Source organism: Perissodus microlepis, chromosome 20 (genome assembly GCF_051167445.1).
Source record: "Perissodus microlepis isolate ML-2025 ecotype Zambia chromosome 20, ASM5116744v1, whole genome shotgun sequence".
Lineage (NCBI taxonomy): Eukaryota > Metazoa > Chordata > Actinopteri > Cichliformes > Cichlidae > Perissodus > Perissodus microlepis.
In genome coordinates, this window is record NC_140480.1 from 22,719,863 (window position 1) to 22,747,029 (window position 27,167).

The 27,167-nt window shown below is 42.5% G+C and overlaps 1 protein-coding gene across 9 annotated transcripts in view; it reads left to right on the forward strand.

Annotated features, from left to right (window-relative positions):
• LOC146364522 (membrane-associated guanylate kinase, WW and PDZ domain-containing protein 1-like) overlaps positions 1–27,167 on the forward strand; it is an 88,036-nt gene that overhangs the window by 53,461 nt on the left and 7,408 nt on the right. For 2 of the 9 annotated variants that reach the window (XM_084915904.1, XM_084915895.1), the window contains exons 4-19: positions 80–268; positions 1,441–1,663; positions 1,939–1,986; positions 2,252–2,332; positions 2,914–2,963; positions 5,432–5,489; positions 5,646–5,758; positions 7,046–7,168; positions 8,301–8,486; positions 8,703–9,314; positions 17,298–17,332; positions 19,600–19,855; positions 22,228–22,319; positions 23,047–23,242; positions 23,365–23,667; positions 26,180–26,383. In XM_084915904.1, the coding sequence (XP_084772030.1) occupies positions 80–268; positions 1,441–1,663; positions 1,939–1,986; positions 2,252–2,332; positions 2,914–2,963; positions 5,432–5,489; positions 5,646–5,758; positions 7,046–7,168; positions 8,301–8,486; positions 8,703–9,314; positions 17,298–17,332; positions 19,600–19,855; positions 22,228–22,319; positions 23,047–23,242; positions 23,365–23,667; positions 26,180–26,383 (2,769 nt within the window). Of the gene's footprint in view, positions 1–79; positions 269–1,440; positions 1,664–1,938; positions 1,987–2,251; positions 2,335–2,913; positions 2,964–5,431; positions 5,490–5,645; positions 5,759–7,045; positions 7,169–8,300; positions 8,487–8,702; positions 9,315–17,297; positions 17,333–19,599; positions 19,856–22,227; positions 22,320–23,046; positions 23,243–23,364; positions 23,668–26,179; positions 26,384–27,167 lie in introns of all 9 variants that reach the window. The other 7 variants (XM_084915896.1, XM_084915897.1, XM_084915898.1 and 4 more) reach the window with 7 other exon arrangements.

The window sequence follows — 27,167 nt, forward strand, 5'->3', positions numbered from 1 at the left end:
CCGTCTTCCTTTCTCTGTTTCTCGCTCTCCCTCCTTCTGCGTCTCTCTCAAGCATACTAATGTCCTCCTTGTTGCCTAGGTAACTATTATGGGACCCCCAAGCCGCCAAGGCAGCCCATCATTGGGACAGTGATTCTCAGTGATGCAGGCTCCCATCAGTCCACCCCAACACGCACCAAGTCCTACAATGACATGCAAAACGCCCGCGTAGTGCCTGCTGACGACGACGATGACGACCAGGCCACGGAAATGAACAACAGTTTTACAGGTGAGGGCAACGCTGCCGATCCCAAAGTTTGGAAATCCAGCTTTCTTGGTTTCCGCATGTGTAGCATTCCCCGCGTGTGCTTTGCTTCTTCTCCACTGGATGTTTGTTTAAGCGTGTCTCGGTAAACATGTATGTGCCCAAGATTAGGAACACAGAAGGAAAGAGATAATGTGTGTATGTTTATTATCCTCTCCTCTGCTGTACGGTGATGGGTGTCTGGCGGTTACATCATGTCTTTGTGATGCTGATTCCTTTTCTGTGAGCCTCCAAACACTGCCATCTGCCTGTGAGGAGGGGTGTAGTGGGGGAAGGTTTAGATTACAAACTACACTCAGTGTTCAGAATTTTCTCCTTGCCACCACCTTGCTCTGGTTTCAATAACTACATTATTTTTTTTTTAAAGCTTTTATTCATTAAATTGCCCCTAACATTTACTCACATACCAATTCTGAATATTTGTCCCTTGGCTGATTGAAATCATGTTTATGCCTGCTGATTCTCAGCATATGTCAAGAGATTAGCTGCCGTTATAAACTAATTCCTAAACAAAAAAATTAAAGAATGAGCCAAAGTTTTTCACGATTCTCTTTCTTCTGAGGGGGTTTAGCCTGTTTTGAGTGCAAGACATGGTGTCTTTTTTTTTTTTTTTTTTTTTACTTGATCCTGTGAAACTATGCCCTCTCTGTGTCCCCCTGCTAGGCTGCCAGAGTGTTGAATTTGCATTTGATCAACCCTGAAAAGCCCACGGAAGTGGTGGAGGATATTTGGCCAAAACTGGGGAAGGAATGGGAATGGGGGTTGGGATTGACTAGCTTTAGGAGAAAAAGGCCTGTGGGCAGAGAGGTAAAACGGGTGGGGGTCAAAGTGAGTTTGAGAGACAGTTGCTGAGGCAATTAGCATATTCTTGTGACCCTTTTCAATACACTAGAAATGGGCGGGAACCAAGCAGAAGAAGGGAGAAGTGCTAGCACTTTAGTGTGGCTAGAGTTGCCTGATGTGGTCTAAAGAGAATAAAGACTGAGCATGTTTGCTTTTTTTAATCTCTTCCTTTCCTGCATGCACATGAAATGTGATTATTATTTTGTTTGTTTTCTGTTGTTGTGCTGTGTTGTTGTTACGTCACCCAGGATCCTTAGTACGTAGTCTCTTTCCCTCTCCTTTGCTGTGCGCAGGTAACCCTAACGACCAGGATGAGAGCCGCAGCGGCATTCTCCGGCCGTACCCTGCACGTGACAATGCTCTATCCTGTGGTCTGAACAATGCGGCCACCTCTACCGCAGAAAGCGGGCAGCAAACCCTTGCAGAACCACAGGTCTCTCCAGAAGACCCGCTGGGACCACTGCCTGAAAACTGGGAGATGGCCTATACTGAGAACGGGGAACTTTACTTCATAGAGTATGTATCAACAGACTCTCGTCGCCTGTTTATACATTTTTTTTGGCCATGGCTCACGCTGTAGTCGGTGTTTTCTGCATTTTACCTGCACTATTATCCCTTTTGTTCGTCCAGTTGCTTGTCTTCCCACTTGATTTGGTTTTTAGGCCTTCCCAGCCAACCTGCCCAGCCCCCTGGGTGCTACTGCTTTCCTGTTAATCCCTGCATGTCCCGATCTCAAAAGGAGATCACATCCTGATCACCTGACTACCTCCACCTCTCTGTCCTCTCTGCAGCACGGCAAAGGCACAACACCAGGACATGGCTGTGTATTTTCAGAGCTTGTATGTTCATTTCTGCTATCACTGAATTACAGAATGTTCTTGTTTAACAATTGAGGGAAAAGTCAGGTCGCTTACTGTTTATTTCCTTGCTGTGCCTCTCTGTTCTTTTCATTTGTGTTTGCAGCACACCTTCTGTCCGCTGTAAACTTGCTGACGTGTTTTTCCTAATTCTCATTGATGCATTCGTGTCCCCCTGCTGTGCTTTTATATGTCAGTCCGACGGCCTGTGTTGAATTATTCGGTTCTCTTGTTTGCTTCCTCTCAGCCACAATACAAAGACCACATCATGGCTGGATCCTCGGTGTAGAGACAGAGCCTCCAGACCGCTGGAAGAGTGTGACGATGATGGTAAGCTTCTATTCCTCATTTATTAAATCAACGCGTTCATCCACACTCCTGTGTAGTGGTTCAGGAACAGCAGGGGATGCTCGGGGTCTCAGAAGTGAGGCTCCTCTTGTTTATTGGGTGATGCTGTTGTTAATTTCTGGTGCTGTTTTTAGTACATTCATTTGGTTTTGATTGAAAGATTTGTTAGAAATTGGAATGTGCTGCATTTGTCTTGTTGTTAGCTCTACTGTCATCAAAACCTGACATATAATTTTCAAATAAACAGAAAAAAACATTTGATTAATTCCAAATGACACTTTGTTTACAGCTCACTCCAAACACAAATTGCATAATTGCCCCATCAAGTGGTGAAATCTAGAATGGCACCCCAAGTCTCACTAGATTTCTCAGGGTATTTTGAGATGTTGTTATATCCCAAGACAGTCTTTTTCTAAGGGCTTTCCCTTTTCTTTTGTCTTTCTCTGACTGGTCACGTCATTCCTTATTTGCTTTGGATTCCTGCATCCTTGATCCACCTTCCATCTGCTATCATCCCCTTTTTTTTTCTCTTCATTTTCTCTTCTTTGTTTCATCCTGCTTTGTCCTTGGAGAAGAAGGGATTCATACAGAAGACCTGGAGAGTGATCTAGGTAAGGTTTTTGGAGGTTTTATGGAGGATATTTTGCTATATTAAAATTATATTATTTCAAAGATGCCATTCAAAACTGATCATCTCAAAGAGGAAATTTAATTGGGCATCAGTTTCAAATCCAAGGCCCCGAATTCTGTAAGGAAGATATATATTAATTTAGTTTAGAGCAAAGGTAGCTGCAAGGGTTTAAATTAGTTGTTTTTAAAAAAAACAAACAAACATGCATGATGCTGTAGTGCAGTGGTGTCCAACTCCAGTCCTCGAGAGCTACTGTCCTGCAGCTTTTAGATGCATCCCTGCTCCAACACAGCTAAATCAAATGGTTGGATTACCTCTTCAGCATGCCATCAAGTTTGGCAACGGCCTGATAACAAGCTATTCATTTGATACAGGTGCGTCGGAACAAGGATGCATCTAAAAGTGCAGGACAGTAGCTCTCGAGGACTGGAGTTGGACACCCCTGCTCTAATGCAAAGTTATATTTTCATCTCATGGGTGCCGAGGGATGATGACCATAATATATTCTACTGGATTTTGTGGAAAAAATTTGTTTTTTTTTCTCTCGAATATCTCACAACATTATCAAGCAGAGCTATTAGTAAGAATACATCAGAATGGATGTTCAATCTTTAATCTGCCCGCTCCAAACTACAAAGCCTGTGTAATGTCTGATTTCACCCATGTGAGAATAGTGCAGTGAAGATGGCGTCAGTTCAAGGATAGCAAATAAATCTGTCCAGTGTACCATCATAACTTGCATCTTAGTACGTGTCGATTTTTGGCTGTTGGTTTTATATTTCTTGCTCTTCTATCTAGATATCTCTCTCTAGGCTTTCGGCTTGTAATGAAACCACAGTATTTATCCATCACATGCATTACAGTGAAATATACTGTATGCTATTGTTGGACCTGAATTTTTTTCCAAGATTGTTGTTTGTTTTAGGAGATCTGAATCATGTAATCTGCATCGGATGCAATAAAACGTGATATTTTACTGCATGAACAAGAAGAGTTATTAGCCCTAAGTGCACTAGTACCATTTGTAATATGTTATGCTGAGGTTTCACTGGGGACACAGGTACATATATGCACTCAGAGTTTTCTCGCAAGCAGGTAAATTGCTCAGCTGCTGATTCTCATCCCATTTGCAAGTAACACAAACAGCCATGCAATGGAACGCAAGCTCAGTCTTAAACAAGACTCTGAATGTCTGGCTTCGAGCCTTTATTATTCCAGGCTGCTCAGATGCAGACGGTCTGTGATTATTGATTGTGAAATCTAGACTCTTATAAAAGTGTTTACTGGACTTCAGAGAAGCCCACAGGAACACAAGGAGGTAATGTCTTTGTCTGAAATCAAATACAGCGAGATAGGAGATCTGAGATGCCAACATCTTAATGGGAACATGTCAGTTTAATAGGCGCGTGGTCATGAAATGTGGTTAGGTCTGTGTACAATGTGTAGGGGTGTGTTCACAGAGGTAGTGATGTAATGTATGGTAATACTTAGCAAAATAACTGCATCATGCTTTTCAGTTATTTATTAAATGGTCAGACTGCATTTGTAGCCACATGCCTTTGCGGTCTTGTTTGAAGCTGTTTGGTGTTATTTTCTCAGTTATTGTGTTTTGGCCATAATGAGGATGTTAAAATTGGTTCCAGGCAGCTGGAGAGATATCCAGCTTGTTATTTAATAATACTTTATTACTGGTACCCATGTATTGAAATCCTTACGATGTAAAGGGAAAAGAGAAGAGTTTGTGCTCCAAGCACATTTTTTCAAAAAGTAATAAATAGGGGTGCACATAAGTGGTCCGCAGGTGCGCATTCGCTGTCAAAATAAAAGATGCGCACCAGATAAGAAGTTGCAACGCGCGTTTGCGGATTTTCCCAGCATATTCTGCACCACATCTCTGTGCGTTCATCATTTGTTTGAAGCCAGCTCACCTCCTGCAACCACTTTTCCAAGAATACGCGCTTCTTTTGCAGTTCGGACTCCTGACATTTCTTTGGAGGTGGAGGAACACCAAACTAACTGCTTAAAGGAGCTTGCTTCTTCGACATCTTTAAGAGTTCGAAACAAATGTCTGTCCTCCTCCAGAAAATCTTATGTACGCAAACGCGCGTTGCAACTTCTTATCTGGTACGCGTCTTTTATTTTGACAGCGAATGCGCACCTGCGACCACTTATGTGCACCCCTGGTAATAAAGCTGAAGTTTTAACATGGACAATGAAAAGTGTTTTTCAGTGCTCAGCAGGACAAAACCAAAACTACAATTTCATCCCCTTTTGGCATGTATGTTAAAATCCATCGTTGGGATAAAGGCAGCGTGTCCTTTCTAGTGAAATAGTTTTACTCCTATAACTGTGGGACAGAAAGACTGTGTTACCCAAACCAAACTATCCCACTGAGCTCTGCTAAAATGTAATTTTTGTCTTCAATGCTGTGTACCTTCTCTATTTCAGAGCTGCCTCCAGGATGGGAGAGGATAGATGACCCAGTGTATGGGGTGTACTATGTAGAGTAAGTGAATCTCCTTATTGGCAGCTTGCAAAGACAAACGGGGTTTCTCCAGATGAAACATCCTTTTACAAATCTCTTTTCTGCTTAAGTGAATCTGAGACTAATCAGTCTCCAAGTTATTATCTTGTTCTCTCTCCCTCTCGCCCTCTGTCTCAGTCATATAAACAGGAAGACTCAATATGAGAACCCGGTGGTGGAGGCGCGGCGTCGAAAAATCCTTGAGCAGCAGCAACAGCCGCAGCCTCCAGAAGGTGAGCGGTATATTCGAGGTTCGTTTCCTGCCCTGGCACGGCACCATTTCTTTCTTTCTTCATGTCTGTCAGTGTCATGTCCTTATAGTTTGTCCACTACTATCCAGGGCTTTGGCCAGACTTCTTGTCTCTGAATTAATTCGACTTTAACTTACTAATGATATATATAAATATATATTATTGTTACTGAAATCCAAAGGATTAAAAATGGATTCTCATAAGGACGTTTCACAAAAGTAGAACTGGCCCAAGCCAGGGGTTGTCTTTGATGTTTAGGTTTTAATTTATGTGATTTATAGTCATAAGTGCCATTTTGTATTTGATCATTTATCCTGCATTACCATGAAAAGGCAAGAATGATGTTTACTTTAGAGATTCAAAAACTTTGAGTTGGCAGTCGAGGGTGAAAAGACTGAAAGAGGTGAGGCAAAGATACATGCATGAGGATAAGGGCTCACGATGATGCACTAACAGTAATAAAATGCATTGAAACGCAGTATATTAGCAGCAAATTAACTGGCCTGCTTGCTATACTAATGCAATAGCCAGTATTCTGCCTTTATAGCCATATGCTCTATTGTTATTTCTTAGCTGTGCCAGTCCATGAGCAAATTTGATTGGTTCCAGTATCTCTTCTTTTTTTCATCTCAGAAGTAAACTTTGTCTATTATTTATTCATTCAAACTCAGATATGATCAACTCAGTTTAAGTCACTGTTGTTCAAGGTACGCAAAAAATTCAGTACAGTGGCAGACAGGCTAATGGCAACGCAACACAGACACAACTGCTGTGAATTAAAGTCGGCGTCACTGAAAGCTGCCTGTACGTCCATAAGAACAGAAGTGACTCACTCATAAGTAACTCAGCATATTTTTAAAAGTGCCACTGACTGCATGAAAACATTACTCTTCACACGCTCCACAACCCACAAAATGTGATAACTGCATTTCACAGTTTGCATGATGTAAGTCAAAGAATAACAGAGTAACAACATCCATTTCTATTAATTGTTTTCATTTGTTTTAACTGTACTAACACTCAGACTGTGTAAAGTGTTTGTAATATGACGCTTTTGCGACAACGGATATAATTTTGCTGCATAACATTTGCTGAGATCAACAGTATGATATACACGACAAAAAAACACTAGTAGAAGTACAGATAAGTATGAATAGTACTTCCTTTCAGCTCCGTGTTTGTGTGTATTTTGCTGTTAAGTGTTTCTGTGTGCATGTGTGGCATGTAAATACACCTCTGTGTCACGCGTGTGTGGATTAACGTTTGGATACAAATGTGTCTGTACAGAGTGGATAGAGGAGCACTCCTCTGCAGCAGCTCCACTGGCAAACTACGCACCAAACCATCTGGAGACCTACAGGGACCCACAGGTCCCACCAGCTCTACCTCCTGTCCCTACAGGAGTCAAACGTAAATCATTATATTTATAGACTTTATATATTATTACTATTTGTTTTTTCAAAGGAGTTGTTTCAGCTTGCTTTTTCTTTGTCTGTTTGTGGGTGGCGTTACTCAGGAGGTAATTTTTGGAGTCCATTTGGATCTGGATGTGAATCCAGGAATTTTTGGAAGGATTCTATACAGTTTACAATAGAGCAAAATTGGACTTTTCACACAATCTTCAGAAAAACAAACTGAAAAAATATGATCATAAACCAATCCAGAAAGCCTTCTGGAACTGATTTCGTGTCTTTGTCGAGGGAATTTTTAGCTTTGGTTGAGAAATAGCCTTTTACTACTTTTTTTTTTTTTCATTATGCGCTCTTAAGAGTCCCAAAACTACATCCTGTACAAAATACTGTGCAGTCCACCTAATAGCCTTAAATGGTACATTTCATAGAACAGTCAGTTTCCGAGAAAACAGCTCCTTTGTCGGGGATTAAGAAATCTTGCCAATTTCCCAACTTCTGTTATTATACAAAGCATTGAAGAAAAATGTGTACCTCGACCATCAATGCATTATTGTGAGATGGGAAGTAGTACTGCAAAAAGGCATACTGTATATTGCAAACAAATACAAACCAAAGAAAATAATAAGAAAGTAGGATTCAAAGGACACCAGACGAACACAGTGTCCAGTTTTAAAACCCATCAAGTTGGTTTGGGATGAACTGAACAGAGCTGTGAAAGCAAAGCAACCTAATAAATGCAACACTTTTAGGAACATTCTGCAGTAACATTAGGGGCATATTCATTCAGAATACATGTTTTAAAATGATTTTACACCGAGAAATGATGAAAGATGCATCGTGTAAATTTCAATACCAACTGGAGAAGTGGGTGTGGTTTGACCAGTAGTGTTGTTTGAGTGAAAACAGGAAAGTCATTTCAAAAACATTCATTTTTGTTTTCATTTCCACTAAAAATTACAACTGTGCCTTTTCTTTCATTTTTATAGTCATCACATATTTAACTGCAGTAAATTCATGTGACTTCTGAATCTGAAGGACAAAATTCCCAACATGCCACCTAAAAGTTATTCGTGTTCTGTAATGTATGTTATGCGGATGGATACAAGAGTTGTTTCTGCCCCACTCTGCAGGGGGGAAACCTTTCTTTACAAGAAACCCAGCAGAGCTGAAAGGAACCTTTATCAACACAAAGCTGAAGAAAAGCTGCCGCGGCTTCGGTTTTACTGTGGTTGGAGGAGACGAGCCAGATGAGTTTCTACAGATCAAAAGTCTAGTGCTGGATGGGCCTGCAGCTTTGGATGGCAAGATGGAGACAGGTGCAGTACATGACCACCATCCACAGAGGGCACTGTTTTCTTTTTAAAAACGTTGTGTTGTCGTTTCCTGAATCCATCTCTTTATTCTTTGAGTCTAACCGCCACACAGCTGTGATTAATGCCAGATATCACTAACAGTGTAATGTGAATCTGGCCTGGTAGGGGTTTTAACTGTAAACGGCAACATTACCAATATTGTGATCTTTCTTTGTGCAGGTGATGTCATAGTCAGTGTGAATGACACCATTGTGCTGGGCTACACCCATGCTCAGGTTGTGAAGATCTTCCAATCCATCCCAATCGGCTCCATGGTCGATCTGTCTTTATGTCGTGGGTACCCGCTGCCCTTTGACCCTGATGACCCCAACACTAGCCTGGTGACCTCGGTGGCAATATTGGACAAAGAGCCTATCATCGTCAATGGACAGGAAACGTTTGACCCACCTTCCAACCAGGCCGGACCCATTAACGGCTTGCGTGAGCCACGGCCGCACAGCCCGTCAGCCGAGGTGGCGTCTAACGGCTCACACGGCTACACCAGCGATGTGGTCACCTTGGCCTCGTCCATAGCCACCCAGCCCGAGCTCATCACTATCCACATGGAGAAGGGAGACAAAGGTTTTGGCTTCACTATTGCTGACAGCCTGACAGGGGGGGGTCAGCGGGTCAAACAAATAGTGGACTATCCGCGGTGCCGTGGCCTAAAGGAGGGAGATATTCTGATGGAGGTCAACAAAAGAAATGTCCAAAATATGAGTCACAACCAGGTGGTGGACCTGCTGAGCAAATGTCCCAGAGGCAGCGAGGTCACTATGCTGGTGCAGAGAGGTATGTATTACATGTCTTATAAATGTATATCAACAGGGGCAGAGAAATAGATGCAGGTAGTCAAGTTTTGACATGAAAGGCTATGAGATCAAATACACAAAAGAATATAGTGCTGAACAGACAACAGCTTGAGCAGTTGGCACACTAAGAGTAATGTGGGGGGGGGGAAGCAGCAGAGACAAGTGAGGAGGAGAGTGGGTGGCAGAATGAAAATTGGACGGACCAGAGCGGATGAAATGAGAAGAGGTAAAGAGACGATGGGATGAATTAGAATGACTGTGGACGAGCAGATGAGTGTGGGAAGGAGTGGGAGGACGGGTAAGAGCTGAGATGAATGAATGAGAGGGGAGGAGAGGAGGAGCACGTTAGGTCAGGGACTCGTATATCAGAGTCGGCCTTCACTTTTAGTACCTGATGTTAGTTATTTGACATGTTGAGCGAATGGTGTGACTTCTCATCTTCCGTTTTGATGTGTTTTATTTCCAAATTACCCTGGAAATTACTTTGGTCCTGAAAGCATCCTGAAAAGTCATTGTTGAACAATTTCGCTTCTGGCTTCAGCTATAATGGTTGTTTTTTTTTGAGGGGGGGGTGTTGTGTTGACGTGATTGTGGCCGTTTCATTTCTCAATCTGCTCCCTAGCCAATCTTGTTCCGAGATGTTGCACTTTTGACCTGAAACGACCCGGAGTTAAACGTTTCTCTCGCTGAAATGTCAACAAATCATTTTGCGTGACAGAGTTTAGAGTATTCACGTGGCTACTGAATGACATTCAAGGTCCCTCGTTTGTGTTGAGTCCTTATTGTTGTTAAATTGTCATTCATGTTGGCTGACCCAGATCTGTATTAGTGGCAGGTTGCACCCCACATCAATTATGTCCTCTAATGAGCTGACCTTGTGCACTGCAGCTGGAATAACACCACTGTATTGTGTTAAATGTCAGCATCATTATGGACCAGTGTGGGAGAGAGAATAATATGGATGCAGAGCAGTATTTCCCCCTGACAGAGCAGAGAGGGAGAGGTGCAAAAGTAAGGAGGAGGCCATAGGCAGTCACTGGTGACTGACAGCAACGTAGATCATCTCCATTATGTTTGATATCAACCTGCCATTACTGTTGGATCAGGTGAGTGACCAGGTGATGAAGGACAAAGTACACAACCACAGGCTGCTGCTTAATACCTTTTGTTAACAGCTGACATCCAGTTCAAGGTCACGGGGTACCTGGAACCTATCCCAGCTGTCATAGGGTGAAAGGTGGGGTACACCCTGAATAGGCTGCCAGTCTAGCGCAGGGCTGCTGTCTGAGAATAACATTGATAACTGTGAGATAAACCTCGTAAAAGCCTCTAAACAAAGACTGCCAGTTCAGAGCTTTGATGACAAAAGATGACCTCGAGCAAAATTCAGAGAGAAGGACAAAACTGTTACAATGTGACTTACATCTGCAAGCATGCAGTGTGCGCTGACCAATGCAACATCTTTGAAGTGTGTTTAATGCAAATTTCACTAAAGACCATCTTATGATACTATCAGAGTAGCTGTTCAAGTGACTGTTGAGCACACATTATATAAATCTGCCTTTGCATGTTTCTTTCAAGTAGTCTTCAGGAATAGTTCTCTAGGCTTCTTGAAGGACACTCAAAGCTCTTCTTAGGAAGTTAGTTGGCTGCCTTTTGTTCCGTTCTCTATCAAGATGATCCCACAATCTTTAAATAATGAGGTCTGGGTTCTGAGGAGGCCAATCCATGACTGATAGTGTTCCATTATCAGTTTTTTCTTCTACCCAGATATGCTTTTCCTGCATTAGCAGTGTGTTTGGGATCATTATCATGTTTGAAACTTAAGCCGTTGCCATTTAGATAGATAGCACTGATCTGATGATACTTTCCTGCATCCATAGTTCCATCGATTCTGACACCGCTGTCTGAAATCCAGTCCCTAACCATGGTTCGATCTGCCTTATGTTTTACAGATGGCTATAAAGGCTACACATGGTCACACATGGCTTCTGACCTTCCATTACTGACAATGATTTGAACCAAAGTGAAAAAAACCTGCCATTAATACCTGTTGCCACTGATTTTTCAGTCCAGATATTTGTAGTTTGGCACTTCTCAGCCATTTTTTTTCTGTTTCCCTTCCTAAAGAAGTCAAGCCTCTTGACAGCCCGAGACCATTTTTGATGAGTAGATGGATCAAGTGAGGGGCCATAAATCCAGCAAAGATGATGAGTCACATCTTTGCTGATTTTTTTTCCTGTTTTTAGAGACATACTTGATTGTGTTCATCTGCTGTAGATAGATGTTTGTTTGTTTTTTCAAATTGTATTTAATTTTTTTTAAAGACATGTGCCAAGCTTTGCATTAATATCTCTTTGGGAATAACTCAATTTCTTGTGCAAAAAATCAGACCTGTTAACTTCGGGATTGTTTGTTGATTTTAGATAAAAAATTGGTAACAAATGATGTGTTTTTGCAAAAAGGTTTATGGTAATAACGCGCCTAAAGACACAATTTAACATTGGTTCTTTGCTAAGTTGTTTGACACAAATACTGGTTTATCCCAGTATCCTCAATTAGGTGCCTTTTTATACTTTAATAGTTCATAGGTCAGTATTAAGTGGCTTACCCAAAAAAAAGGAAATTCCTCAGAAAATGGTCAGGTACAAGGATGGGAAATCCTGGAGAGCTATTGCTCAAGACCACTTTAAAAATTAGAAAGTCTGATACCTTTGGAAGCAAAATGCACGTATTTAAGAGTGTAAAAAGCCACCTTTAGTTGATCAAAAGAAAATTAACTTTGAAGGCATTTATCAAAAAGCTGTCCGTTCGATAACTAGATCACGTTAACTGTCGATTAGGTGATTTTAAAATGCCATTATGGTAAATTATGAGTAGGTGTACGTGACAGATTAACCAATAAATATGAAAAATAGTTTATGGTTGTAACTGTTGTTCTGATCGAGATTTGTGCTCTGTTTTCTAAGACTTATGCTGTGACCTTTCAAGGATCGCTAGTAGCTAGCACATAATTGTTCCCAAACAACAGTTATAGGAGGTAAAAAGAGTGAGATAAGAGGAAAAGCAGAGGATGAGAAATATGAGAACTGGGGATCATGTTTTGAGAAACTGGAGGTGGAGGATCAGAGGAGAGAGTGTGAGATTTGCTGAACAGCACTGAAAGTTCAGCAAGGGGAGCATATATGAGGGGATTGGTTTTTGAGATGGAGAGGAGGAGGAGGAGGAAGAACAAGGTGGACTTCAGCTAGAAGAGAAGTTTAATCGGTTCATCTGTGACTCATCAATCTGCGTCGTCTGACTCAGAGTCAGCAGTGTCCGGTCTTAGGAGAAGGCGCAAATCACAAGGTCAGAACATCACAGTGATTTATCACCAGGATTGTTTTCCATTCAAATATGACAGCTATTTTTCTGTTTCCCACGCCGGCTGCAATTTTTAGCCTGCTTTTCTTTTAATACAAAATATTCTGTGGCGAAACTAGAAATAAATCTTCATAGGTTGAGAAAATGTGCAAAACAAAAACGAACATAGTTTAAGTTTTTTTTGTTTGTTTGCTTTCTAAGAGTCAGATTGAGTTGTCTCTATTATCGCATATGCACAACAAAGTGAGAAAACATCTTCTGGAGTCGTACACTCGTTTGTCCCTGTCGCTCTGAGGCAGCATTGCTCTGAACTATGTCAGGGCAGTTTGGTGGTGGTTAATGTGAGATAATGTGCACAGTGAGTTCAGAAGCTCTGTGACAGAACACATTGGGTGTGCATTTGCAATAACTGTAATGCTCCCTGCAGTGACATAACAGTGAAATGAGCAGAGCCACATTGGCAATCGCTGCTCCTCCAAATGTGTAGTTATCAAACATCTCGAGCAGAGGATTTCAAAGTTCTGGTGACTGATTTTTAGAGAGCCTTCATATTCTGAATGGCTTCACAGAATAAAAATGCTTCATGTAAAACAAAAAAACTTTAGGTGTAGGTGGATGGTGGTTTATTTTGGACATTGTAGGTTTTAGGGTTGTTTTTTTTTAACATTAGGGATGTGGTTGTTGCAGTGTTTTAACGTCTGCTGTATTTCTGAGATGGGAAGGTGAAGTAAAAACCCTCCTTTGGTCACCACCTGTGCTGCTAGATAGTAACACGACATGAACTATGGATGATTAAAATGTTCTTTCCTCACTACACTCTTGCTGCACTATTGGCCTTACGGGCTACACTTTGAGGAGTCTAGATCTAGAGGAAGGCAGAATGTGTGTGCAATTAAAATTAGACGTGCAAAAGTACCCTGTACAGGTGAAGGAAGTACATGTTAAACTCCTGCATAGCAGAAGATATTAAAAATCGAAAACATAGTTGTGGATAGTGTTCTCGAGCCAGGCGGGTATTTTCCTAAAATCGAGTCTAATTTCTACTATCTACTTTTTATCACTTTACCTGCCCTGATCTAAAACCACTGTACAAATAAATCCACTCTCATGTGACTAATGTGCAATGAGGAAGTGTGGATTGCAAGGTACACCTTTTAGCATTTTAATCGATTTTAAAAATTTTTTTCTTAGAAAACTTTAAAGATAACATCTGGTGTTCTCAACTGCATGATTCTTCTATGTAAAGGAGGCCAGGCCAACTATGACTCCTCCATCTTGTCTTCCCATCGTTGTTGCCATGACAATCGTGCACAGAGCTCCTGTCCCCTGAGAGACAGAGAGCAAGACGAGAGAAAATGAAAACCCGGAAGAAAGGAGAAATAAAAATGGAGAGGAAATAAAGGCATTAGAAGGAAAATGCAATAAGAGATGAAGAGGAAGTGAAGGCAATATCATTTAGGGTAGATGAATGGAGAGAACCCCATTGGATAATGGGACAATTCTTATATGTAGTGAAGGGACAAATATTTACAGATTTGTCTCAGCTAAAGAACATTACTCATGCTGTACACCCTCTGACCATGTTTATAGAATACCTGGAGGAAGGCCCATTCGCACTCTTCACTCTGTGTGGGCTCTGCATAGACCCACCAAGGCCACAGCATCAGTTGCACATTGAAATAGTGGGCCATTCACAGTGCTGCAGATTCAGTTTAAAAAAAAGCCCTCAAGCTTTTTCACTGCTTGTCACTCTAAGATAAAAGAACGCTCCCCCCTGCATGCATATTTACTACCTACATGACAATGGGGGGAGGGGAGGGGGGGGGGGGGGGGGGTAAACCTTATCTCAGGTCAAACCTACTCCATCATACAGAGGATTTTCTTTTACATGCATACTTTCAGTCTACTGAACACAAATGTCAACTGGTTTGTTGTAATATTGCAGCTTTCTAATGTGAAAATAGACATACAAAAGTACTATTGGACACTAAACAGTCTTCAACCTGCCGGCTTCCCAGTACAACGTGCATGTGATGCCCAGATACGCCAGTGTGAGAATAGAGTAGGTAACTGTCTGGGAATCCAAAGCAAGTGAGTAAAAGAAACTTGTGTGCAGCTTGAGAGTCGTTCAGTAATTATGCCATTAACGTCTTTATCTGTAATGCTGTGTGACGTCACAAGCATACTTCTCTATTGTAAAAGGAGAGGAATCTGCCTTCTAGACACTGATACTCAAAACCACTTCTAGATTGTTTACATCCTTTCCCATATGAATGCTAATGGATGCTATTTTAGTTTTTCCGTCTAAAGGTCGTCTCAGTATTAATAAATGCTTAACTTTTAAGTTGGCCTTTTGTTCTTAATCATCATTTCAGAGTCTTTTAAAGAGAACTACGTTTATTTATGGAATATTGAGCATGGCTTTACCGGAATACAACAGGATTATGGAACAGGTGCCTAATGTAAATGGTGTGTGTGTGTGTGTGTGTTCTCTGCATAAATAACCGTTCACCTTCTTGAATGCGTGCCGTCATCATATATAGCATGTATCGCTCTACGTATTTATTAATGCTTCTTGTGAGCTGCGTGTGTGCACAAACATGCAATCTGCATACTTATTTCACTGAGCCTCGGCTGCTCATAAATGTTACATTCGAACAGATCCAATCAACTTTGAATTCCATGTATACAACACATCAACATCACAATGCTAGATTAAGTTAAGCAGATTTAAAGACTGCATCACGCATGAAGATGCAAAGCTACCGTTCTAGCTGGCACACACTTCGGTGGATGAATTTAGAGCAGGGGTCAATATGAGTTTGTTCCTCTAATTTCTATTCCCCTTTAGTTGCGTGCTCAAATTTATCAACCGTATGGCCATAGTTGAGTTCAATTTCTATACCCTTAATGTTGACTATGGTGACGTTGTTGCCCGCTTGGAGATTTTCAGAGGTTGTTTAAAAGTTAAGGATCTTCACTAACCTTCCACACTGGCTCCACAGTGCTGTAAAAAGAAACCATTATTATTGACATCTGACCTTGTTGTGTATGTCCATCCTGGGCTAGACACACCCACACATTCACTCTGACGCTGTCTCTCGCTCAAGAAAAAAAACAAAAAACAAGCATCCCTCTGCACGTCAGCAGTTGTGAGATGTTCTACTTGCTCCAGTAGCTGCCCCCCTATAATATGAGAGAGAGGGAGAGAGAAAATAGGGATAAATTATGAATCACGTAGAGAGAGGGGCTTTGCAGCAACAGAGTTTTAACATTTAATGATTTTTTTGCCAATGCAGCAGAAAGAGCCTAAGATGGATGCTTGCATGTTGTTGCGTGTTTTAATGTCACTGGAAGTTTCCATTAATAATCCCTGCATGTGCCGGTCCGTTAGCTGCTTTATATTTGTATTGGTCTTGACAGCATAGATGGAGGAGTTGTCTGCAACAGATCAAAGGTCTGCAATTAATATAGATATGTTGCACTGCTGCTCAATTCTTATGCTTAACAAAACGGACTGCCATCGTTGTATACAGAAGGACTTGATTGCCGTGGCAACGGCAACTCCTTGTCCCGATCCCGCCTCACGTCGTTCATGCATTCATTTGTCTATTTTTGTCTCAGCGCACTGTGCCGTAGTAAGAGACGGGCAAAGGTGATTTAAGACAGGAAAATAGCGTTCTTGGAAAGCGATTCACAAGCTGTGTGTAGGTCAAAGCAGTCAGGTGGAGTCTGAGCCGATAGGTTGGTGTTAGAGGTAAAGGAACATACCCACTGAATAACTGTTTGATTGTGATGGATGTGGGGAAAGGCTATTATGTTGGAATGTATATTAGTCTGCTGTGAAACATCTCTCCTGACAGCTGGCTCCATGTATTAATATTTCATTAGCACAAATGAGATTGATCGTCTTGGTGATTCTTAACACTGTATTAACTGGCACATATATGAGAGAGAGAGAGAGGGAGGGAGAGAGAGGGATAGAGGCACAACAAGTCATGGTGCACATATGAAGAGACGGTGGAGGGAACAAGAAGAAGGGCAGAGAGGGAAACCTTCTCATTGTAAGCACTGAGTTAAACAGTGGAGTTGAGAAGAGAGAAAACAGCTCTGTAGTTACAAAGAGGATGTGCATAGTAAGGCAGAAACTCGGGCTTTCCTTTGACATGATTGGTAAACTGCTGAGCCCTTACTCTCGTGCCGGAGACGGCTGCTGTGCAGGCTGTGGAGGCAGGACTGTGGCTGCTTATGAGGACCTGTAGCTTGTACCAGCAGTACAAGGCTGCGGCAGGCGGTCAGCCCGTCTAATGCGGATAGATCAGTAGCTCTTCTTCTAGCAGCACGGGTGAGAGCGCGGAGTGGAGCGTAGGGGGGCGGAGATCACTTAGATTAGCGAGCAGCCTAGCGCAGTGTGTTGCTCAGAGAGAAAGCAACAGAGAGGAGGAGGAAGAGGAGACAGAACCGGGCCAGTTGCGCTCTGCTCTGCAGCAGGAATCAAGGGTTCATCCGTTTGTCCTGGGGAGTTTTTAATAAGAGGGGACAAGCCAAGAGCACCGCAGGTCATTAATGCTCTCTCTGTCTCTCTGCCGATGTTTTGCAGGAGTGGTGCCAGCCAAGAGGAGTCCAAAGCTGGTGGTGAGTACTATGAACTCTTTCATGTTTGTGCATTTCCTTGCGCTTTCCACTGAGTGAAAAGAGAGCTATCATATGTCTGTCTTTTGTTCTTTAAATAGCAAACTCCCGCTTTTACAGTTTCAGAAATTCTTCCCATTGTTCCTACTGCCATCATATCTCTTTACTTCGTTCCCAGTCTGACACTTTGGCTCTCCCTACATCCTTCTCTCAGGGTTTTTTTTCTGCTTTTTTGTCATCTGTTTTTTTGTCTCGCTTTCTCCTTACATCCCTCCGCTCCTGCCATGCTGCCATCCTGTGACTGATTAAGCATAGCCTAGGCAGAGCAGTGTAACATTGACCAGCTGTTGGGGAGGGCACACAGCCTCAGACGAGGGAGAATGGGAGAAAGAAGCATGAAGAAAAGATAGAGAAAAAGGAGGAGAACGAGAAAAATGGATTGGCCCACAGCAGTGAATGCCTGTGATGGCCCACAGATAAAAAAGGGAGCACTGAGGCTAACTCGGAGGGAAAACGGGGCAATGTCTCCAAAGTGCACTGGAATCAAACAATTAGGGAGCTGGGGAAGCTGGATGGGGGACTTTGATAGATTGTAAAGTGTCTTGTAGATGTTATTGATAAGAGAAAAGAGACTAGAAAAACTGGATGGGCAATGTGAGGGGTCTTTTGTGGGCCAGTGCAGGTATTCAAGAGTCCAAAAAGCAAATGTTTCTTTGTTTTTACAACTCATCAGCCTGATAACAAATCAGTACAGTCTCAAATTACTGTCACCCTGTTTTACCCCCTGAGAGCCACCAAGTTGAGTTGCAGGTTCAATTCCTCCCACTTGAGAAGCAGAAATCCTTGCACCCTTGCACCAGTTTCTCTTCATCAACATTAAAAGCCTCACCTCAGCTTGCTGGATATTGGGATTAGGATTAGTTTCAAAATGGCATTCGTCAGAGCTGTGGGTGTCACCTACTCAGATCACATGGTGTGGCGGATGGAGGAGGGGGTGGGCACTGTAAGGGGGTTGAGTGGGACTAATAGTGGCCTAGCCTGACTGTCACTTTGGATTAGCTTTCCACTGAAGAAAAGCCAGTTTTCCCTCCCTCTGTGTTATGTCAGTGAAATGTCACGCTGCATGCGACTTCATGTCAGCCCAGAACAACCGCTTTGCCTCCAGTTCAGCATCTAAATAGATGCTCACAGTAAACTTCCATATGCAAGAGAGACTGTGCTGTCTCAACTCATTAAGCAAGTCTGCAGTGATCAAACAAGAAGTCAATTTCACATGGCTGTAATGCAGTGCATTACTGGAATTTGACCCTTCATCTCATATAGTGTGATAAGTGAGAGACTGGGAGACTTCTATATCTTTTCATTTTTTTGTTATTCATATCAGAAAAAGTGATTAAGTAGTCACATTTGTGCTTTTTCAGTATTAGAATTATTATTAGTAATTTTATCCGTAGGAACATTTTTAAAGTTATAACCTGTTAAAAAAGAACATCAGCAAATAATAACATGATAACATCTATGCACGTTTTCTGTTTACAGGAGCAGAACAAAAAGTTGAGGTATAGAACTGCATTATTAGACCATAAAAACGTAGTTCTCTTTATCTCAAACCAAGCATTCAGTGCTATGGGTGTTATTTTCATTGATGCTTAAACAGATAGAATTAACTATGACTGTTTCATCTTATTTTGTCATGTGATTATGACCGTGAAGTAAACCAAAAAAAAAAATTCAGTTAAAACGACCGACTCTGCACACCAATTTCAGTGGGTTATTTTCTCTACAGCTGAGATTTTAGTTTGCTTTCAAACCAGATGGCACACATTCCTGTTTCAACTCAGACCAACCTTGATTCTGTTTTCATGCAGAGAACCTTCTGCAATCAACAAAGAATCACAGGGTTTATAAAAGGCAATATCTTTGTTCATTAAAATTCCCTCATATTTCTGTCTGTCTTTGTCTCGCAACCATGGAAACCAAGGCGAGATTTTTTCTTTTTTTTTGTCAAAGTGGGAGATGTTCTGCTGCATCTAAAAAAGATGACCTTGGATACTTTTCTCTCTTTTTGTCCTCCATCAACTCTTTTTCTAAGTAGTCTTGTTTGTCCTCTATGTCACCCTTAACATTGACTCACTTTCTACTCTTTCTTTCTTCTCGTCTCTCTGCCCTCTATCTCCATCTTCTGCATGTATGTTTATATCCGCCCCCATCGCTTATATACACACACCTCAATCTCTCTCTCTCTCCCTCTCTCTGTTCTGTCCACCCAGCACCAGCTAGAAAGAAAAGATAGCCAGAGCAGCTCCCAGCACAGTGTGTGCAGTCATCGCAGCACCCACACTGATTCTCCCAGCCACCCACCCTCTGTCATGCCCAGTGAGGCGGTGGTTCCCACTCCTGCTGCCCCCACCCAGCCCCTGCCAGGTCTGCCCCCTCAGGATCCCGCAGATGGCACCCTCACCCTCCAGAAGAAGCCAGACCCCTTTAAGATCTGGGCACAGTCCAGGAGCATGTATGAGAGTCGACGTGAGTATTTTCTTTAATTTTTTGAAGAATATGAAAATTTTGCAGACTTTAGAGTTTAAAAATTCAGGAGGACTTATTCTTTATTCTTTTTTTACCGTCTGTAAGAATGAGTACAGCCTGTCAGTATAGACGCGATGGCTTAGATTCAAGATGAAAACGAAAAGGAAAAAATAATCTCCTTAAAGATCTGAGGCTTTTCGACACATATTTTTTTAATGTTTTCCTTCCTTTGTGTGCGGGCTTCTATTCTATAAATTCTATGCTATGATATTTAACATTATTTAATTGAAGGTAAGTAAGCAATGTCAGTTTAGTGGTATGTAAAAAGCTCTACTGTGTGATTAGTGGATTAGACATGTAGGTAGGAGAAAAGATTCCCACTATGCTGACCCATATGAAGCAAAAAAACGCCCTGGAAAAGGTTCTGATTGTTTAAAGTAGATCAGCAAATGCATTTACCTGCGCATTTGTGTCCATTAATGCCTTTAGTTTGTTTGCTCAACAATTGTGTGCTTACCAGTCACAGCTGATCCTGTGACAAAAGGTGCCTCCAAGAGAGAAGTGTCCTTGAAAATGCACAAAAGCAGCTGACGAGTGCTGCTGTGGCGCTTGTGCATGTCAGTCGCACACACACGATATTATCCCCAGACTCTGGGATGTGAAATGCGAGTGCACCCGGTTTGGTTTTCCAAAGGATGATGTGCAACTACCATCGTCTTTCCCTAAAGTTTATAAAAGAAAGCGTTTATGTTATTAGTAGGCAAACAGTTATGTGTTGTGCCATGTTTACTGAAGGGAAAACAGAAAATTCAAAACTGGAACACTAGAAAGTGGGCAGTCTCCACATAAAATTCCACAATATCATTTGCAGTCACGGCCCACTCTTGCATAATTCATTGGGTAACACTGTAAGGGTGTCAAACCACTTATGTGTTTCTAATGGCAGAGTCTGCAAGAAATAGAGGAGTGTGTGATATCCTCAAAAAGAAGCACTCCACTCGCCCGTTCTGGCTGAATTACATCGTTCACGCCTCCTGTACTGGGACCACTGGTGATACTTAAGAGGAGGATGGATTTGTATGGGCTGTGAAATAAACCTCAGTATTGCCAGAGATTGCATTGTAATAGAGAGAGTGATGTCTCTGGCAAGTCTGTTGCATTAGCTTGTCACACATTTGTGACTGTTCCCAGCCAGATGTGCAAGCTGCCCACATCCTGTGTATTGCAGTGCATTAACAATCATGGCTGCCTGTAGAATCTAGGACTGCTGCTGATTAAATATTAACTGGGCCTGGAGAGGTCTGCTTTAAGCTGTAGCTGATTGGTATATCTGTTTGATAACCCCTGAAGGAGCTCTAGCCTTTTTTCCATTGAGTGGGGGAGGAGAGGCGACACAATGAAACAAGAGAGGGAGACGCCGAATGAAAAAGAGGCCCAGATTCTGTCTCTTTCCATGTTTATTCATGTGCATGCTGCCACATAAGAGTAAACCCACCTTGAATTTTTGAGTAGGTGCATTCATGCATCCACCAGAAGAGCACAGTTTCAGTGGCAGAGCAGTGTGGCTGAAAGGTGAGCTTTTGGGAATTCATGTTACCTGTTGCATGATGAAGCGTCACAAAGCAGCACTGTTAGTTACATCGAGCTTTGATCACTACTCTATAGTTGCGGGTCAGCAGAGGGTTAATTACAAGTCCAACAGCTGCAGTTTAATTCACACCAGGCAATTTATCGAGGGACCTAGAAAGCTGAAACTAATGGGTTCACTACTGGCCTTGCGTGGCAGCCGTGTAGGCAGCAGGCAGAGCAGGAAGAAATGGCCTGTGCCTTCTGTACATACTGGCCCTGTGGGTTGAACAGACTGACACCAAATTGCCTGTGTCCTCCTCCACAGTCTGCCATGTCCGTGCATGCAAATGTGAGGGGAGGTGTGTGTGTGTGTACAGAAATAGTGCATGGGAGGCAGATGCTATAAATTAATGCATGCAAGAAAGACTTGACTGTAAATGAGAGCTAATAATAGGGCTCTGCGTTGAGTTCTAGATTTCAGGTCTGCAAGTGTGATGAGGTGACAGCCCGAGACCTTGCAGCCTAGTTTGCGCTCTGAACATGAGCACGAGGCAGGGGCAAGCAGCTGTTGATCCAGCCTGCTCTCATTCTGACACTGTTAGAAATGCAAATGCCTTATTGATCAGCAGATTTGCCATAATCAAGCGAACACAGGAGCCAGAACTATTTGATCAGAGAAAAAAGGATCCAGTGATCAGTCTAAATAGATTCTAGCAGGAAAAATTGAGCAGAACCTGCAAATCTTTGGTTTGGGTTTGGTTGTTGATGTCCATAGAGTCCTCACTGTTTCTCTTGTGTTTCAGTGCCAGATTGCCAGGAGCAGGACATTTTCCTTTGGCGGAAGGATACAGGCTTTGGCTTTCGTATATTGGGAGGAAATGAGCCTGGGGAGCCTGTAAGTCTTCCTTCACTTTAAGTCTCATCAGTTTATTATAATTGCTTGTGAATGAGAATACTGTTTACATATACATCCATCCACAACAACCATTACTAAATGCTCTGTTCCCTAACAGTTTCTTTGCTTCATTAGTTTCCGCTGTGTTTTACATTTCCCGTGCCTCTTTCAGTCTGCCTTTAAACCAAATAGCAGAAAGACCTAATGCATCACTCTCTCTCTTTAACTGGAGCTGTTGCTCTCTGGAGATTTGTATAGATAGCTTGTTAAGAACAGCAAAGGCTTTATCCACCATTCCTTCTGGTTGTGTGCCATATATTTGTCTTAAAGAAGGTTTCGAGAAGACGAATGGAAGGCAGATAGTGAAATAAAATGGCAGCAGGTTTCAGGTCTGCCCCACAGGAGTTAGTACTTGTTGTTTGTGCCAAACATGCTGCATGGTATTTGTGCACTTGTTTCTGGCAGACCTGTGTGTACTCTCCCACACAATGCCTAGAGCACACTAGTTTCTCCACCGCCCCAATAGGCTGCACCGGCCTTTTTGGTTTTTCCTGTGTCAGCCACAAATACTTTGAAGTACTGAAACGGGAAACTTTGATAAGCTGCTGTATAAATCACACAGATTCAGTGCGGTGTGTCTTGAATGATCTTTTGTTTTCTAAGCTAATGCAATTATTCTGTAGCAATACATTTACATCATGCATTTGATGTGCTTTCCCTTTGGCAGATCTACATAGGGCATATAGTAAAGTACGGGGCAGCAGATGAGGATGGTCGCCTGCGGTCGGGCGATGAGCTCATCTGTGTGGACGGCACAGCAGTAGTGGGCAAGTCTCACCAGCTGGTGGTGCAGCTGATGCAGCAGGCCGCCAAACAGGGTCATGTCAACCTCACTGTCAGACGCAAGAGCCCTGGATATGGAGGTGAGGAAAGTTTTAGATAAAACTTTCATGCATGACTCGCGCACAGTCACATGTATTTTATGCAAATATATCACACGCTTCTTGCTTGAAATGTAGTCTGTTCTCACTCCCCTCATCCCAAGTTTCAAAAGGAGAAGGTGATGTCCCTCCATCACCAGCATCCTCCCACCACAGCAGCACCCAGGCACCGAGTCTAACAGAGGGCAAGCGGACCCCCCAGGGGAGCCAGAACTCACTCAACACTGTCAGTTCTGGAAGTGGATCTACCAGTGGCATCGGCAGTGGTGGCGGAGGAGGCAGCGGTAGCGCAGTAGTGCCGGCCTCCCTGCAACCGTACGATGTGGAGATCCAACGAGGAGAGAACGAAGGATTCGGTTTTGTCATCGTGTCATCAGTTTCCAGGCCCGATGCTGGAACCACCTTTGGTAAGCGAGGCAGACTGAACTGCAGCTAGTTGAGATTGACAGCGACTTCAATTCAGTCTGACAAGAGAAATTATTTTGTTTACTATACCCCGGCTCTGTCTTCAAAGCTACAGACAGTTCAATTTAGACATTAATCAGATTTAACAGTTTGATTGTTTGGGCATTTGTAATTTGAATTGGTGCAAGTGATGTTTTCATCTTCTTCTATCCTTATGTCTCTGTCATTAATTCACTTTCTGGCTGTGAGCAGGATGGGCAAAAAATTCAAAAATAAGCAAAATTCCGGTCATGATCATATACAAACGCACACGTGTGTATGCCAGTGACTATTAAGAATGTACTGAAATGATTATAATGAGTAAATGACGGAATAAATGGAAACTTCTGTAATTAAAAAAAGCACCGAACAGCATCTTGTGCTCAATTTAGTTTATAGATTATCCCCCGATCACCAGCTTCAGAGACAAAAACGGTGTATACCCAGAATTACTGCATTTTGAGGGCAAGAAAAAAATACATCAACACTTTTAAAAAACTTTAGTACGTTCTAGAGTGTGTGTTTTTTTTTTTTTCTTTATTACAACTAAAGCCAAAACAGTTCATCCCAAAGAAACTGACAGGTGGTACATGAAACTGCCTCCAGCAAAACACATCCATACAAAGTATGAAAGCACTACAAAGTTAAATGATTGATGCTATCTCCTGGCAGAATTAACATATTTTTTTATATTTACCACTGAGTTTCCCCTGCTTATACGCAGCAGGGGGGAGGTGTTTAACAGGAGGGTGCTTAATGCCACAGACTGAGGTCACAGACTATCATAAGCTTAAGGATAAAGGAACCCTTCGTGTGCGAGTGCACTCTCTCAGGATCGAACCGGCTGCAGCTTTATCACAAACGCCATCATCACACATTGATGCCTCGGAGGTGCCCTCACCAATTCATTCAGCATGTAATTGAAATATACTCGGCACAGTCCATAGCTGTCCGTACCATTTATGTACCGCAGCAAAAAAGCAGAATCACATGTATTAACGTGAGGCAGGCACTGATGAGGAATTGTAGACGTCCTTGAACAAATTTGGTATTAACCTCTGAGTGATGAATTTCAAACATGAATGTCATAGCAAGGTCCCCTGTGTAGTAGCCATTATGATGATGTACTGTGGTCTGTCATAGGCATAACACAAGAATGGATGACACGTTACCCATGCTGAGTGCCTGGGGAATATTTCATTGATCCCACAGGCTGAGGGCGTCGCTCTGCAAAATGCGATGCAAGAATTAATGAGTTATTTATAATGACACCTGTGACGGTGCTAGTCAACAACCACGTCTAGACTACTTCTACTTTTGAGGTGCCTGTTTTTGCTGCTTCCTCGCTGTGCTCCCCCCTTCTCTGCTCTGTCACTATTCCTCTCAGGAGAATGAGATGAATTGACTTTGTGCTTTCACTCACTGATCTAGGATCACGCTGTAGCATCCTGCACTCACTGCTTTAATGGATTCTAACCATGTGGGACACGAGCTGAAAACTGAAAGAGGAATGTGTATTACTAAAAAAAAGCCCAAACAAAAATAAAAACATGGCATGACATTGCTGCAAGGATTCTTCCAGGAGGCTAGATGGGTTTTTTTTAAAGCTCTGGTGGAGAAAATAGAGCAATTTCAGCTGATTCTGTCTCCCATACATCAGTGATGCATAAATCACTTTGCACGAGTCCATTTGCGCCCCCCCATTTCCTACCCCCATGACCTGGGGGTTAGTGTTGTGCTTAACAGATTGGGTATTAAATCCTTGACACACCCTGTCCCATATTTCATTTTTTAGATAGACTGACAGAATACAACTGCATTTTTTTTAATCGAGACACAAGAAGGGTAAACTAAGGTGATGTAATAAATATGGATGCCGCAAAAAACACTGGAGGGAAAAGTGTCGTGAGCAGCGGAGATAAAGGGAAAAACATGGAGTGAGGGTGAGAAGAGCTGGAGATCCCCTGGGTCTGTTTAAAGCTTCTGTGTAAACGAGACGTGCAGTGTTGAAAACTGTCAATCTGCTGCTGCAAGTATTTCTTGCAGCATTTGCACTGACTAAACTCCAACTGCAGTATAGTCTGAACATCTACATATCCAAATTCATCTGATTTCGGAGCTGGTCAAGCTCACTTAGTTGAATATCTAACAGGAGTGGTGCTCCACCTGCTTCACTGCTCATTGATTACCACATCATCTGCATTGTCCCAAAGAGCCTGTAAATTATATTGTTCTCCTCATACTTTACAGTGCATATGTATTTTTCAACAGGTCCTCAGCTTTATTGGTTTTCTGTGGGTGAACTGGGACGCAATGATTTGCATAATTAACCTTTCTTCGTTCTTTCTCCCTGTTTTCTTTCTCTCTTCTTTTTTTTCCAAACTATAAATCGATACAACCAATCAACACAATCGAACAAATCATCATGACGTGCAAAATGTACACACAAAACAAACGTGTTTATTAACACAAAAGCTGGAAATGCTTGTGTGGCCATGCCCCACAAAATAGGACGCATCATTGAGGGCAGCCCGGCGGACCGCTGCGGGAAGCTGAAAGTCGGGGACCGAATACTGGCCGTTAACGGCTGCTCCATCACCAACAAGTCGCACTCTGACATCGTCAACCTGATCAAGGAAGCCGGGAACACAGTCTCGCTCAGGATCATCCCCGGTGATGGTAAGGCGTGCGATGGCTTCCAGCCTCACGATGGCTGTTTCATAATGCAGTGTGATGTGACTTATTCATGGTTGTGGTGGGAAGCAAAGGGCACTGACTCTGTTCACAGGCGAGAGCACTTTTCACGAGGGTGTGAACCCTCGTCTCCTGAAAGTGAGTCACTGAGTAGGAGTAAGGTGAAGTTGCCCCCAGAAACTGCCATAACACTTCCCGAGTTTCGTTCCACCCCCCCGAGTTTCTGGTTTATTTTATTTTCTGGATTTGTTGTCACTTTTAACGGATTAAAAACACTGCTCACATTTAATCAAGTGCTTCCTGATGGTGTTAAGCTCTTCAGCTTAGCCTAGAAAAAGAAACGGAACTGCACAATATTGCAGCACAAGCAGTTTGTGACTCAAAGCTCCACGTTTTGGCAAAAATATGTCAAGCGCTGACACAAAGTGCATGTTAAAGACTGAGCCATTGGTCAGCTCATGCAGACATCGCAAAGAGCCACGCAGCTACATACGCCGTAGAGACATAAAATGAAGCTTAATGAAGATGGGAGGTGACAGAGGTGGGAACAAACTCCCACGCGCACATGTTCAGCAACTCACTCATGAAGAATCACAAGGCAAAGTTTGGTAGTGTGGCTTTAGAAAGCCCTGTGCCTCAGAGAAAGTGAGAGGTGGCTGCAAGGAAGTCGTATTTCTTTAAGTAAGGAGGGAAGTAGGCATGAGTGAGTAAGGAGCCTAAGACAAATGAGTCAGGCTGATGTTCTTGCAGACAGAGCTGTACTCCTATC